The 16,892-nt window shown below is 38.7% G+C and overlaps 1 protein-coding gene across 2 annotated transcripts in view; it reads right to left on the bottom strand.

The window, feature by feature from the left end:
* CPS1 (carbamoyl-phosphate synthase 1) overlaps positions 1-16,892 on the bottom strand; it is a 361,797-nt gene that overhangs the window by 26,130 nt on the left and 318,775 nt on the right. For both annotated transcript variants that reach the window (XM_058532924.1, XM_058532923.1), the window contains 7 exons: positions 14,207-14,348; positions 12,814-12,879; positions 12,281-12,344; positions 10,153-10,334; positions 3,536-3,730; positions 3,052-3,119; positions 1,278-1,353 (listed from right to left, as the gene is read on the bottom strand). In XM_058532924.1, the coding sequence (XP_058388907.1) occupies positions 1,278-1,353; positions 3,052-3,119; positions 3,536-3,730; positions 10,153-10,334; positions 12,281-12,344; positions 12,814-12,879; positions 14,207-14,348 (793 nt within the window). The remainder of the gene's footprint in view (positions 1-1,277; positions 1,354-3,051; positions 3,120-3,535; positions 3,731-10,152; positions 10,335-12,280; positions 12,345-12,813; positions 12,880-14,206; positions 14,349-16,892) is intronic.

Genomic DNA, 16,892 nt, shown 5'->3' with positions numbered 1-16,892 from the left:
GATGTCAGCCCAGGGCCAATCTTCCACAGCAAAAAGAGGAGGATTGGCAATGGATGTTAGCTCAGGGCTAATCTTCCTCACCAAAATATATACATATATTCTACCAAGTAGAGGCCCTGTGAGATCCAGGGTTCCAGGCAGAAAAGTGGACACCTGGCTCATCATTCACATGAGACCAGCTGGGTCTAGCTGCTGGTTTCTCAAAGGGGAGAGTGGCAGGAGCCCTGGCAGGAAATAAGATAGAGAGGGCAGTCAGCGTCCCACTCCACAGCATGGTAACGAAAACTGGCCCATTGGCGAGTTCCCTCCTCAGTTATCTGACTTCCACACCAAAGTGAATTCAAAAATCCACTTGGTGTTCTTTTTTTCAGACTCTTTGCCTCTTCTCCCTCTTTATCCTTATCCACTCTCTTCACTAACCAAATTTCTTTGGGGAGAAACTACCACACAGAAGGGAGGTCCCAGCTTCACGTGTGCAGGAATAATCCACGCTCTTTATTCCTCTTTGAAATGCCTCTGATTTCACTCCTCAGCTCCCTCTAAATTCCGCTTACCTAACATCAAACTCTTCTCTCTCTCTCTCTTTTTTTAAGCCCAACTAGCTTTTGAAAGCTTTTAAAAGGAAAACATTACTTTCATCCTTTAGAGTACATGGGCTGCAGATCAATAACCCCACCGGGGAAATCTTAAATGGATCACACTGAGGTAACGCCAAAGAAGGAAGTAAAAGCTGGGGGCAGTGGAGAGAGGCGGTTGAGTCACCACAAAATTATAAACATTTTTATTAACTGACAAATGGAATGTGCCAAAACGGAAAAAAATCAATAGGTCAGCGAGGGGATTTACTATTAAAGTTACAGGGTTGACTGAGGCGGTCTCTCCAGGTGCAAGAATTAGAAATCAGGAAAGCCTTCCCTGGTTCACAATGAGCATGGGTGGTCAGCCCTCTAGGCTGGGAATCCCACGGATAACTTGGCCAGCATCTAACTCATAAACAGACAAGGATGCTCCCCCAGCCTTGCTCCTGGGATCTAAAATCACATCAGTCTCTGTTGTGCTGATCGAATACGCACTTGTCTCCCTCTTCTTCCACTAACCCTGAGGATCTAAATATAATTAAATGCATTTGAGTTTTCTCAGTCCCATATGTAGGAGACTAGTGGGTAGAAGACAAAAGGAAAACCGTCCTAACAACATGTGAAAAGAAAAACAACATATGAAATAAGGCAGCAATTAACAGAAGAGGTGAAAGTCACCAGGAGGAAATCGGATGCTACCTGAGAGACTCTAGTGGCTTCCTCTAGGAATTTCTTCATCTCATCCTCAGAGAATACCACATTCATGGCAGATCCACTGGGAAGGGAGGGGGTAAAAATAAAAGGTCAGTTTCTCTTACCACTTCAGAAATAAAGCATGTCGGACTTGATTGCCTCTCAGAACAGTTCCAAGCAACCTCTAGTTCTAGTCTGGGCCAAGTAAGAAGGTGCCTTTTTCTAAATTGAGACTTGACTCCATTTAATCAACAGGACAATCAAGCAGACCAATACATTGCCTGAGTTGGGGATGAGGTACAGGGTGAGACCTGTGATATTGCCCAAAAAGAACCTCAGTAGCTCCAGAGATGGCACGTCAAGAAGGTTTGTCCTTCCTGGTTTACTATGTAAACTCGACTGGTTCCAGGTAATTCTTAAACCTTGACAGGATGGATCCCAGGACCTGCTTTCCTTAACCCTGTTTCTTCAGAGTTCCTTACCAACAGCTGGTCTTAACCCGTGGGTTCCCTGTCAAAGCAGCTCGTTCTACTACCTTAACCAGGTTACAAAAGAATCCATTGTTTTTTAGTAACGTGTGCAAATATAATGTACGGTATCTGACTGAAATGTATTCAACTGTGTCCGCCTTTCTAAATATTAGAGAAAGAATGCTATCTGAAGTCAATTTACTCTGAATTTTGAGATTTTCAAGGTGGAATGGGAGGGGAGAAAGAAAGAGCTGGAAGGAATAAGCTAAGGGGAAGAAATAAAAATATTACTTTCCACTTCCTATTAAAAAGTAGTATTTTCTTTGCCTTTTCTACTCTATTACAAATTTCTGCATAAAGAGCTTTCAATTTCTTCATCTATTTCATACAGAAAGGCTAAGGCTTTCCCACTTGTGGATAAGTCACAGTATAGGAAACTGGAACAAAAATACAGATAGATTGCAGAGATGAGAAAAGAAAAGGAACAGTCAAAGCTGCTTTCTGCAATCATCCCTTAAATGTCTGTGTGTTGTTTAAATTAACTCACATTAATACCCCAAAGAAGTATGCAGTATCATCAGACTGTGGTTTACACAAAATGTCATTCAAATAAAAAGGAAAGTTTTCCACCTCATTTGAAATTTTTCATTCTTTTAAAGGATCCCATCTCGAATTCCATTTACACTTTCAAATTGTGCACAGCAAATTGTGTTTCTCTTATTATCCCCTGTTCAGTGAAGGAGTTCCTTACATGGGGTAACGTCTGAAAAGAGTAAGTAATAATTCACAACTTCTCCTCTGATGATAGAACTTAGTTTCAAAGTTTAATATAAAAAATCCTCACTGTCCACGTCCCTTACCATTATTACTCATGGATTAAAAAATGTGATCTCAAAAACTCAAACAGAGCCACCATCAGAACGAGTGGAACAGCAGTCGCAGATGAGTTATCACTTCTGGGTAATTAGAGAACAGACGCTGGTGAAAGGTATCCCACGGTTGCTTTGTTTTGTTTTTGGTTTTTGGTTTTTTTAATTATCCTCTTCTCCAACGTAAAACTATCCTCCCTCACTTTGGCCAGGAGATGCCTTAAGCCACGTTTCTAATATGCAGGACTGCAATCTCTTCACCCTGAAGGAAGAGTGTTAAACTGAGGGACCGTGCACAGGTCCTCGATCCGGCAGTGTTGGTTTGGGGATCTTGATGGATTTACAAATTACTACACATCAAAGCCTAGTGCTATTAGCATGCAGCATGCAGTTCTCTCTCTCCTGATTTGTAAGTCACTGTTCTGGAAAACAACATATTACCTCAAAACATAGGAAGGTCTCAACAAGCAGGGGTAGCCCACAGACTTCGCAAATTCCAATGCCTCATTCTAATTAATAGAAATGACAAAAAAAAGTATGAATAGTTTAAAAGATTCAATAAAAACGTGGAACGGTATCATTAGAACAAGTGGTAACCCAACTCCTTTTATTCTTTCTCTCAAAAGACACCATTAAAATGTAAATTGGACATCGAAATACATAAAATGCCTAGTTTCTAATTCTAAATATCAAATCTAGTTCAAAAATAGTTTGAATTTCTTTTCATTGTCTGAATCTTAATGAGAATACTATCAATTAATAACCAGCGTTTAACTGCAATCATGGAAATACAGCAACTTTAAAGTAAATTCACTAAGTGTAGTGCATTCTATCGGCCCTGTAGTTAACATCTGCAGTAGTTAACACTCAGGTTATGACTCTTCAGAAGCGAATATTAAAAACAGACAGGTGTTTCTCTCCTTACCAAAGTGTTAACAGCTTTCCATGGTGCCTGAGACACCTTCAGCTCATCCAAGACAGCGGAGAACATGGAGCGATCCTCAGCCCTGTCGATCTGCAGAGGGCTTGTGCCCATGATCTTGACACCATTCTTGTAGAGAGGAACTGCCAGGTTGTTGGGAATCTGGCCCCCGACTGATATGATGCAGCCACCGCATGCCTGGAAAAGACATCTTCAGCATCAGCCGTGGGGTAACTTCATCACGAATGAACAACTTTGCTAATACTGTCTTCATTTCATTACTGAAAATGCTTAACATGACAGTGATAGTTTCATTTCTCCCACCAATGGGTAATATTAAGTTATGCCACAAAGAGATAAATGGACTTAGTTCTGAGTTTCCAGGCACTTACATGCTAAAATCTATCTAACATTCCATACAACTACACACGATCACCAAGTAAGACTTCCACACGACTACATAAATGTGCAACATTCACATGTGGCAATTACAAAAAGGATATCAAGACAACGAATGTTTACATCATGTACTCTACACTATAATAAGTTCATTCTTAGACCACTGTTGTGATTTCCTAAATGGACGCAGATCTCTCCTAACACTCACCTCTTCTGTTCCCCCACAGCCCAGCCCTTCACATTCAGATAAATCATCCTACAAGATTGCCTCACCAAGTTACTCCTATACTCAGAGTTCTCCAAAGGTTTTCTTTGCTGAAATGATAAAGTGTAAACTCATTACCATTAGGGCAGTGAAGACTTCCAATCTTACCCACCGTCCCTCCTCTCAGCCCCAAGACTACTCTACTCACTGTCCCCAACTAGGTACATTCCCCTTGGCGAGCTTCCTGCACCACTCAACCTTCCCCTGCCACTGTTTTCTGTCTCCTCGTCTCCTATCCTTTGTCTAAACTCCCCCTACCCCTAAACTAAAGTCCAGTCTAAATCCTACCTCCCGTTTGACTTCCTCTCTCCTTTATTGCCATCTGGCCACCTGTCTACAGTACCCAATAACTGAATTTAGTTCTATTTTCTCACTATTTGCCTTCAAGCAGTCTCTGGATCTCTAACCTTCATCTCTTATTAGCAGTCAGAATTTCAAGAGTAAAAAAAAAAAAGAAGGCCATCAAATCTCAAATTTTCTCGAGACTGGTGTTACAGTGGTGAGAAAGAGCCAATGTGGGATGGCGGGGAACTGGATTTGAAGTTAAAAGTCCCTTCTCATCTTGATTCCCTCGTGAAAGCCCCCTTGAGGTTCAGTCTTCTTGTCTGTAAAGTTAGGATAATATATCTTCCTGCTTCACAAGGTCACTATATAGATTAAATAAGATAATAAACATTAAAGGTCTTATACATTATAAGTGTGTAAATAAGACATCATTATAAATACTAGAAAATATTCTAATATCTGATATGCCATTGACCTTGGCATAATTTGTGTTTGCCCTAACGCCCTACTAATGAATATTAGAATTGCTGAAGTAATAGATATGTGTCAAATGTATTTCAGCATTGTTCAAAATCATTCTGTAATACTGCTCTTAGCAGGGATGAAGCTAATTTCTCTCTGCTGAGAGAAACGATAGTCCCCCTAAGTAAACGTTCTGCCTTGAGTGCTTAAATGCGTTGTAAACAGTATTGAAAAGAACAGTCCACAGTTCTTCATGTTTATAAGTGCACTTACGCTACTTTTATCATTTTTATATTCAATATACATTTTTTCTGAAGCTTTAAGAATTATTCTCTTTAGTAATATTTTTATTGCTTATTATTTTTAGTTTATTAGCAGTGTTTATAGTTTAGAGGCTTAAAAACTAATTCTTCAATTAAATGAAAACAAAAAGTCTCATGTGAAAGAAGACTTCAAAATAACTTCTAAAATTAAGGGAGAAGTAGCAACCTACGAGCAAAAATTGAACTCGGACTAAACAGGAGCTTAAAGTTGAATAAAAAGGCTTCAATTAATAAATACACCAATATTTTTCAAAGTAGCTCTATGAAATTGATATTTTTTTCAAGAAATTGACTTGCAAAACAATATAACTGCTACTGTTTATTAAGGATGTTACTACACGGCCTAGACCATCTTTTCTGACCTTCATAGCATCCCTCTGAGGCAGTTATTACTCTGCCCATTTTACAGCTAAAGAAACTGAGGCTCAGTGGAGGGGAAATGATGTGCCCACATTTCTTATCTAATAAACACAGAGCCAGTACTTGAACTCAATTCTACATATTGTAAAGCTGAGATGCTTAACTAACATACCAAATCTTTGAATCTTAAGCTTACTCTCTTTTTCTGGCGGGTTTCAAAGGTGGCTAATGCTAGAGGAGAGGAGAAGAGTTATTTCTAAAACATTCTTTCTGAAAAGTAGTAGATAGAAAAACTTTGACTGCAAAACCCTATCCTCACCATTGACTTCCAGAAATAAAGATCATCATTGGGAAGATAAATCCCACTCACAAGGATGTTTTAGAGAAATAGTGTGATGATATAGTGTAGATTTTGCCCAAATAGCAAAGGAATCCAGGAAAAGAGAACATGTTTGTAGGATAAAGTTAACATAGGACAGTTTCGTGGAGGAATTCTATCTTAAACGGGCCCCAACTCCAAGCCCAGAACTTGTAGGAACTTAGGAAAGGGAACCGACATCCCACACAGGAAAATTATCATCGTTATCACAATCACTTACTCCTAAATACTTTCAAGTAATTTACTGAAATAAAATATTCTAAAATTCAGATATTGTTTCACGGATTTCTAAAATCTTTAGGCCTAGAATAATTCCATTAAGTCCCCAAAGTTCTGCTGATCTTACCTAGATATAGTTTGTACCTTTTTACCCAGCTTAGGTTTCTATGTTTTTAAACCTGATATCACTAAGCTAACGTAACTCCACACAAGAATATTTCTTTTGTTTTTGTTTTTGTTTTTCTTTTGTGAAGAATATTTCTGAAACAATATTCAAGTTGAAATCGTACCACAGATAAAGGAATTAAAAGAAAATACTTCAAAAATTTTTGAGAATATCTTAACTTCTCTTAGACTCTAATCACTTTGGACAGTTCTTATTTTTATGGCCAAGTTAAATGCTGTTATAGATAAAGCAAGGTGATAAAATTTGTCTTACTAACAGAAATAGCATTTACTTCATTAAAAAATGGCCCTGAGTTTTGCTATTTTATGTATTGTCTCCAACTTACAAAACTCTGCTGTGTATACATCTGCCAAGGAGAATGATCATGTTTTATATTTTAGTAATTCACATTTTAGTAAAACATATTTTACACTTTAGGCAGAACCTTAGGATTATTTTTAATTACAGTTAAACAAAATGCTAGGAATGAGTCCCAATTCTAGTTCAGAGTCAAGCATTCCTGGATGGGTTTTACCTTCCACTAATTAAAGTCTGTCACTCATTCATTGGTTTAACTCAAGCTGTGTTACAGAGGTACCATTGTCTACATATACATACAATATTCGTTTTTAAAAATACAATAATTAAATAGTTAATAAGAGTATATTTTTATGGGATATTATCCAATAAAGTACTCACTGTAAAAGCAAGAAAAATTATTTAAAAAGGACTCAAACCAGACAGAGACATCATAAGGTGTCAGACATGTGGCCTGGCATTTTTAGACTCAATCTGTTTTTTAATGAACAAATACAAAAAGAACTGAGGAATGGGTCCTACATGAGGCTTGAATGTAGAAGAAAACTAATGTTATTTGTTTACATAACTTTTCAAACCATGAGTCTCTAACTAATTTGAGAACGTCTTTTCCCTCATAAGGAGTGTCCTAAGCAAAACCGTGAACTAGCAAAATACCATCTATCAAAGCCTTGTAGATGTCTGACCCAATGTCTCGCTTTCTTGACCCTTCTGCATACTCACACATCAAAAATAAACAAACACTTCCTGTTAAAAAAATAAGAACAAGTGGGAAGGAGACTTCAGCATCCTACCATCCCCTCGCACTCAGCCTCTGATCAAGATCCTCCAGAGCAGCCTGCCTCACTCACGGGCTCCTTACTTCTCTGACATCCCCTCAACGTTTCTTCAAAGGTGCTTCCGTGATGCCATGGAAACAGCCTCGGTCCTGGGCTAGACCAAGAGACCTGGACCAGGAGAGCCATCACACTTTCTATCACCCCATGTAGCTACATATCTGTGGGGATGCCTATTGCCCTTCTAAGTGACTCAAATGTGTGCTTTTGAATTAGTTTAGACGTCCTTCCAATTTTCTGCAATTTACCACTGAACACCTCAGCACCTTCAGCATCACTTGGGGCACCCAAGGTCGGATAAGGGCAGCCACCTGAAGGTCGAGGTACACCCATCACAAGAGACAAGGGAGCCTATGGAGCCCGCTGTGAGGAGATACACAAGCACTTCATAAAAGGAAACACACACACGTATATGTACATGTGTGTATGGTGTGTGTGTATGATATGTAACATTTCCTGTAGGATACATCAATGGAATATTGTTATGTTCTCCAACAGAACATTTAAAATATATAGTAGCCCTATAAATGCCTATTAGCTTCAAAGAAGGCCAATTTATTTCTTTCCATCATCCTGAATTCAGTTATAATAAAAGGAATCATTAATATCCATGTGTAACTGCATCCAAAGGCAGTCATAGAGGTTTTTAATCTTTCCTTAAAGTATTTCACGAGGAAACAATTAATTGTGTGTAAATGCCTGCTGCTACCGCTTGTAATGCTTGTTAATATTTTTAAATCAATTACATAATTTTTCACATATTTATGTCCAGAGTCCCAGTTTTATATTAATAAATAAAATAAAGGAGTCCCTACTTGAAGGTAGGGACCTGGTTTTATAGCTCTCTATCCTGCTGAAGATGGTATTTAAAGGTGTTCAAGTGATATTTGTAGAATGTACTTGTTTTGATGCCAACCTACGTATCTGAAATGAGTATTAACAAATCATTAGAAAAACCATGTCAGAGATAGAACTAAAAATTGTGTATATTCTACCTAGTGGTTCAGTGTCATTATATTAAAAGATTAGTAAGCCAGACCAAAATAGACAACTATGGTGATATATCTATCCTAAATTTATTCATTCTTTTTTTTTAAATGGTTAAATTTTTTTTTTTTTTTTTTTTTTTGCTGAGGAAGATTCACCCTGAGCTAACATCCATTGCCAATCTTCCTCTTTTTTCACTTGAGGAAGATTAGCCCTGAGCTAACATCTGTGCCAATCTTTGGTATCTCTGTTTTGTATGTGGGTCACCACCACACCATGGCCGACGAGTGGTATAGGTCCACACCTGGGATGTGAACATGCGAACCCAGGCCACCAAAGCAGAGTACGCCAAACTTAACCACTAGGCCACGGGCCTGGTCCCTATTCTTCTTTACAATAACAAAATCATCACATTGTTCAACCACAAATCTCATGTACCTTCACACTGCCTACATGCAGCATACTTTTACACTCACATGATTCATTAACAAAAAAAGATGAAGCACAGAGAAGTTAAGTAATTTGCACAAGTCAACGAGTTTCCAAGTAAAAACCAGAATTTAAGCATTGTGGCTCCAGTTCAGCATCTTTTTTCTAAGTGACTATATTTTACACCTCGGGATGGTTCTCTGCTGTAGGGAGTTAACCGCAATCATACCAAAAGGCACAACTGCTGGACGTCACGCTGAAATTTTCCAGTAGTTCTTTCTGTTTTTTTTTTCTTCATGAGGAAGATCAGCCCTGAGCTAACATCTGTTGCCAATGCTCCTCTTTTTGCTGAGGAAGACTAGCCCTAGGCTAACATCTGTGCCCGTCTTCCTCTACTTTATATGTGGGACGCCACCACAGCATGGCTTGACAAGCAGTGCGTGGGTCTGCGCCCGGGATCTGAACCTGCGCACCCTCGGCCGCCAAAGCAGAGCATGTGAACCCAGCCACTACGCCACTGGCCTGGCCCCCAGTAGTTATTTCTTTAATTGTAAAGATAATTTAATTTGTTCTACAGACGTAAGTAACCTACAATCACACGACTCCACAGTGAAGACATATTCAGGAATGTTGGAGTGGAGGTAGGGGGCAAGTGTGAGAGAGGCTATTATAAAGGCACCAAATCATTCATTCATATCATTCATAAATTGAAGACTAACGGCTTCATCTGATAGCACCAAGAATTAACCAGTCCTTTATGAACAACTGACTTCTCTCCTCTGGGAACCGTTCATCACTGAACCAAAGCAGCACAGGAACTAGAGGGAGGCTGCTTACCGTGTGTCTAGATGGCCAAGTAAATCATTCTGCAAAATGTTTGTCGGGGTTCTTGTGCCAGTTGATATGTGTCTGGCACACGTTACCAAGAAGAGTTTTCAGTCTAGCTGGAAAGCTTCGAGAGACAAAGTGAATTTTATATGAAAAATAATCACTCTGTGGCAGGGCCTTGAGATGCTAATGCTGGAGTAATTTTTTAGAGTTTCAAGGCAAAATTAGACAATGGAAGACACCAGCAGCTCTTTCTCCTAAGGGGAATTAGAATATAAATCTACATACATGAATACACATATGTAAAGTGTGCACAGCATACATTTTGCTTCTTGTTTTTCTTTCTCTTTTTTTTTTTTTTTACCTCCTGATGGTAGATGTCTAGGATTCTCTCCAAAGACAATTCTTCAAAGTACAGTTTGTCACACTCATCAAAGTCTGTGCTCACGGTCTCGGGGTTGCAATTCACCACCACCGTCTTCTTGCCAAGCTGACGCAGCGTGCGGATACTGGAGACGGCACACCAATCAAACTCCACACTGCTGCCTGCAGAGAACGCAAGATTGGGGAAGGGGTAAGAGAAGCGTGGTGTTACAACACAAAGAGAGGCAGAAATACATTGCCAGTCAGTCCAAGCCCAGGAAGCACTTTCAACTCAATGTGTGTGTGTGTGTGTGTGTGTGTGTGTGTGTGTGTGTGGAAGACTGGCCCTGGGCTAACATCCGTGCCCATCTTCCTCCACTCCATATGGAACACCTGCCACAGCATGGCTTGACAAGTGGTGTGTAGGTCCGTGCCTGGGAGCCAAACCTGCAAACCCCGGGCTGCTGAAGCAGAGCATGCGAACTTAATCGCTATGCCACCAGGCCGGCCCTCAACTCAATTTTTAAAACTCCAAAATATAAATTTCAGATCCATTATGCATACTATAATGAGAGTAATAAAAACAGGGGCTAATTAAACAACAATGACACGTTGGCTTGTTATATGCTAAGCTCTGCAATAGGTAATCTCCATATTTGAAGCATTCAGAAGCTCCAAGTTATTAAAGGGAGATAATTGTAATGATTTAAAAAAATGATAACCCTCCCTTACTGAAAAGAAACTCAAAGTGAACACACGGACCTCAGGACGTGAAAGGAGTTAAGCCAGTGATCAGAACACTGGAACTCTGATTTCAGTCCTGTCACTTACCCTGCTATCTGAGGGCTAAACCCAAATGATCCATCCTTGAGGTGCCCTGCAGCTCTGACATGTCTTGATTGATTGGAAAGTCCTGTCCTTTTCAAGCATATCCTTTTCAGCTTGGCAAGGCCACTCCATGCAGAGTGAGCGACCTTCTAGCAAGTAATTTGAAGTATAATAATGGCCTAAATGCCTCAAAATATCACCTCTACTGGGATGTCATAGACCTTAAAGTTCTGAGATTTGTACTAATTCTTTGCACTAAGACATTGTCTCCTAAAAATTCTTGCCAGAATAGTAAGTTATCCAAATATAGTAGCATGCTAATTCTCATTACCAATTAAGCATACACTTGATTACCAGCTAGGCTCGTTAGTCTTCCCTGGGCCCTAAAGTAATGAAGAATTATTGCATAAATTAAGTGAAATCTGAAGAGGAAGGAAGACAAGTCTAGGGAGGGTATGTCCTGGTGAAGATGTTCAGGCCATTTAGCCATAAGGTAACTCAGGTGGGAAAAGTATAAACACTTTTGGCCTACTTCAAGATTTGACCAAAGACTGGTAAACCAGTGTATCCTAAAGCACTCAGTTAATTGTAAAAACTAAAATAAACTACGCTTAAACTAACAGAGTAAGACTATATACATTTAAATCATATATTTCATCATCTCAATATTAATGAATGTTAATTGGAAACTAAATGCTAAATACACTTGTTGAGAAATATCATTGTCTATTTAAACATATACATTGTAACTGTAATAGATCTTGATTCATTATTAAATATCTAATTTTAAGTGGCCGGGGGAAATGTAACAATTTCTGGTGAGAATATTTTAATTAAATTACATAATGTTCTGCCTCTGCACCAATGAGAAAAGCTCTCTGCATTTGATGTCAACAGGAGTCACATGTTAGGTCAGAAATTGTATTCACAAATGCAGTTTCTGGCTGATGTACAATGTTCTGGAGTAAATACAGATCTTTGTGAACAACTATGCTGGAAGGGAAAAAGTCAAGGTGTAATTCATTCCCCAACACCAATGAGAGGCTGGATGTAGTTCATGAAGATACAAATGATAAAGGGGTGACATGATGAAATGAGAGGAGATGGAATTTGTGTTGAGACCTGCATTTGAGTCCCACTTTTACCACCTAATAGCTGTATAAGTTTGGGCTTCATCTCTCTGAACCTCAAGTTTCCTAATTTGCAAAATATTTAGTATAACAGCATCTATTTTACATAGTTCTCTGAATAGTGGAATTAACGTGCATGAGAAGTCCTATGTAAATACGTGATCACTTTACCAATGTGATAAGGACCACAGCCCAGCACCATCATTCCATGGTCATCAAAGTCGATATCATGCTCCTGAGGGGAAAAGAAAAAACACAGAAGATGTGGAAATTATTATGTAATTCTTCCCTCTAATTAAACTACGTGTCCTGTCTTTGGGTGTGTCTTTCTCATTCTTTCTCTCATTGACATGCATCCTCTCTTAGTCTCTGGGAACCCATAAGTATAAAGTGTTATAGAAGTTCTACTTATTCATAAAAAATTAAGTTCAATATTTTTTCATTAAATAGTCATGAGAATACAGCATAATTGTGTGTTCATGTAACCATTGTCCTTATCATCTTTTCACTTGTGTGATTTAATCACCTTAACGCAGTTCTTGAAAGACTGAGTACAGAAATCCATCATCACATCTGACCCACATGATGTCACTTTTATCATCAAGATCATTAGGTAACCAAAGACACAAAACACATACATCCTCTCATGTAGATCATTTACTAAATGTGGCGCTTTCTGCATATGCCAGTTTGGCAGTTCCTACCTGACCATTGTAGGTAACATAGAGGTAGTTTGTTACTGACGGGTATTCTGCAGCCAGTGTATCAATCTGCAAGAGAAAACAAATAAATAAATAGGGATGTTACTCCCTTTGTCATAATTTTTTTCAAGAAGATTGTAGATTTTTTTGTGCTGTATTCATATTCTTTTAATGCCTATTACTGTCAAATATAAAGAGAATAAAAGCATATGTACAATCCAATTGGTTTCTCATTCTGAAAATGAGAGGGGGCATAAAACAATGAAATAATCTAGTTATCACTTGAGCAACAAAAGACAATACACATCCCTGAGCATCGCTGGATCATTACAATAGCACCTCTCATGAACACGACCAAGGCAGTGGTCATATAGTCGACTGATTACCAGGAAAACTTACCCAGACAGCTATCTAAAGCAGCTGCATATAAAATCTACAACCAGAGCAAAGTGACCTACATGTAAGGATGTCTTTGGTTTGCAAAGTAATGCACAGGACTTAAGTTCCCTATGGCACTGAGCAATGGGATGACACAAAGACCATACAGCATGGAGAAGAGAGGAAGGGGACAAGATCTCACTGAACATATTTGGAAAAAGTAAATCAATTCAGCTCTCAAGGGCTGGGAGCTCAGCTTAGTGAGCAAGAATTCAGGGCCAACAGGGCAAGCTAGTGTCAGGCAGGTGAGAAGGGAGAGAGAGAATAATTGCTGAATAGAAAAAATTCAATGTCAAGCCTGAGACCTAAGAGTATGCATGTGCCCCTGAGCACACAGGGAAAAGTCAATGATTTTAAAGGACAAAAACCAGCAGGTGGTACTTTAAGCCAAGACATCTCTTCTACTAAAGGCCAAAAAAAAAAAAAAAATTCACAATGGTACACCTAGGAAAGTTCTTGTATGATTGTCACGAATACTAGACGAGCTCATTACACCCAACCCTATCACAATGAATACCAAATGAACCATAATGATGGGGCACTTAAAATAAAGTATTACCCTGTAACAAGTTAGTGCTAAAAGAGATAACTATTCTTTTCAAGAGGGTCAGCCACCACGTCAGGGTATTTTAAGTCCTTCTATTACACTAAGGACTTCTCTTACTACAGATGTATTTGCACACAGGTCAAAAAGGAGAGGAGAAGTCATTTTGATTTTTTTTTCATCTAGGCCAAGAAAATCATGTAGTCACTCTTACCTTTACATCCCAGCGCCCTTTATCCTTTCCCTTTTAAGCATAAATCAATCCTGTACCGAATTAAATGGGTGACATCATAGGCATTGACCAGACAAGTGGAGTCACTTTGGAATTCCACCCCTCATTTTATTGACAATGGCTCTGAGCTAGTGCCTACACTTCACCCAAGGAATCCTCGGAAAAAAGGGAAACTCCTTTACCTGTTTAACCCAAGGGTGGATGTTTTTCTTTAACCTCAGCTCCCTTGTCTGGGCCTCCGTCAGCCCGAGGCATTTTGAAATCTGCTTGTCTGAGAATCCAATTTCCTTTGCCTTTTTCAGGGTTTCTTCTGTAATGGACTCACTAGGATTTAAAGAAAAAGAGAGATTTAAGTTGAGACCAAACAGAATAAAAAGCAGTGAATTATTCAATTTCAAAGACACCAAAGGCTCCTTATTTTCCATCTGCAACATGTTTACATCTCCTGTCTTTTAAAAATAAATAAATAACCCACCAGATCTTCTGGGCTCAATGAAGTGTACTTTTTGCTGGCCTTCTCAAACATGTGGTTTCCTACTTTCATATCCTATGCACCCTGTTGTCTTCTTATTTCCTGAAAAATGGCTTCTGCATCTACTGTCCTCATGAATTTGCTCTTTCAAAAATAAGCAGGGACCTCCCTCTTACTAAATCCAAGAACGCTTTCTCAATGTTCATCTCCTCAACCTGTCCCCATATAACACTTTTGATGTTCTATTCTTTAAAAAGATGTCTTCTTCTGGCTTCTAGTAAATTGCTTCTCATCCTACTTTATTACTCACAACAACCATTTACTATTTTTCCCCCAAGGCTCTATCCTCTGTTACTTGCTTTCATCTGGCTATCTTCTCTCCCTCTCTAAATGTAGCCACTGTCGTTGGCTCAAGGAGTATACCTAGTTGATAATTCCCAAATCCGTAGCCCCTTCTCCAATGTCTGACCTTGTGCTCCACGTCTTTATGTATACGAGCTTTAAGAATCATCTTCACCTGGGCATCCCAACATTGCATCAGACTGGATATCCTCTCCATCAACTGCCTCTATTTACTGATATCACATACCCGGCTACGTTGAGAGGATAGTTTTGTGGTTTTATGATTATTTTCCACTCCAGCTAGATTTGTCTCCTCACTTTCCCCATGCTCATTCCCACAGTGTAGACTGTATTCTTGTTGTTTCTCTCACCTGGAGTGTCTCTGACATTCCTTTTGCCTACCAACTGCTCCCCAACTCCCAGCTACCCTTCAAAGGTCAACGAAAGTCAAGGATCATCAAAGCCGTCTCAGTCTGCCCTCACCCACACTGATCTCCCTGGGCTCTTAACTCACTCTTTCGTGTGGAGCCAGAGGCATAGTTGGAACCCTACTGTTTAGCATGTCATCATCGCCTGATATTTTTAATGTTTCTTAGCTTTCACTCACCAACTAGACTTTTCTTCCTGCTAGATTCAAGTTCCACGAGGGCAAAGACTACAGTCGGCTCATTTACTAGATCGTTCCCAAAGCCGAGCACACTGTCTGGCCCACAGATAGCATTCAACAAATATTTATTAAATGAATGAAGGAAACTGTAACTCTGTAGCTTCTTTATTTCATAGAAAAGACAAAGAAGTTATTGAAATCAGCTTCTAACTAGAATTCAAAATGCATACAAAAATAATTTGTAAAGGGTCAAGCTACAGAAAAATAAGATACTACTGTAAAAGCACCTTAATCAAATACCTGTGGGCCAGCTATTTCAAGTCAAGCTATTTTAATAGTCAATACAATAAAATCCAGTTATAACAGTTTGATAGGCAATAAAATGAAATTAAAATATGTGTGTTGTCAGAAGACCTAATGATAAATAATTTTCATTGTAATTTTGTTAATAGAATATAGTTAAATCTATTGAATTTTGTTCATTCTATTCTTTAATCCTCTTTATTTAATTAATTCATAGTCTGAGTTGAGAGAAGAGAGAATCAAGCTGGTGTATTTAATAGCAATGTCTCTGGCTTTTTGGTATCAGTATTATTTTGGATTTTTCCAACTATAGCTCTTCCTAGTCAATTCACTTTTTCTATTGCACCTAAATTCCCTTCTGTCTCTCAAATCAATTTTTTTTATTTCTCCCAATGAATTTAATTTCTTCTTTTTTATTCCCACTTTGAATTTTTAATCTTCCCAAGAATTTGACAAGCATTCTCCCAGAGCAACACATTTCCTGTCAAATTTTTTAACACAATTACTAAATACTATTAGTCATTTGCTATATGTGCCAAGCACTGTGCTACATGCTCTAGAACTATGCTGTCCAATATGGTAGTCACTAGCCACACATAACTATTTAAATTTAAATGTTAATTAATTAAAATTTTTTTTAATTAAAATTTTAGATCCACAGTCACACTAACCACATTTCAAGTGCTCAATAGCTACATATGGCTAGTGGCTACTGTATTAGATGGTGCTGATTATAGAATATTTTATCATTACAGAAATTTCTACTCAATGGTACTGCTTAAGAAGATACAAAACAATACTTGAGACAATGGAATGATCGAGAGTGATTCAAAACATTTTACGGAGAGATAAGCTATGTGGTGCAAAGTGAGGTCAGAGGAAAGAGATAATAATGTGAGTGGCTGTAGCTGAGAAATACTACAGCAGTAGAGAGAAGAGAACAGAGCCATAAAGAAAGTTCAGCTTTACGTAGATGAAGGACTTGATGGATGTACTAGAGGCAAGGGCAAGTACCTTTGCAATAATTTGAGGGCAGCGATGGGCCTGGCAGGTATCCGAAATATACTGAGGATTTGCAGCGTAAGCAGTTAGCAGGAAATTTTTGGTGGTGAAAGTGGAACAACATTCAATATCATTCTTTCAC

The sequence above is a fragment of the Diceros bicornis genome, chromosome 37, assembly GCF_020826845.1.
Source record: "Diceros bicornis minor isolate mBicDic1 chromosome 37, mDicBic1.mat.cur, whole genome shotgun sequence".
In the NCBI taxonomy this organism is placed as follows: Eukaryota; Metazoa; Chordata; class Mammalia; order Perissodactyla; family Rhinocerotidae; genus Diceros; species Diceros bicornis.
Note: the sequence above shows the minus strand (reverse complement) of the source record. Positions and strands in the feature narration are given on the sequence as shown.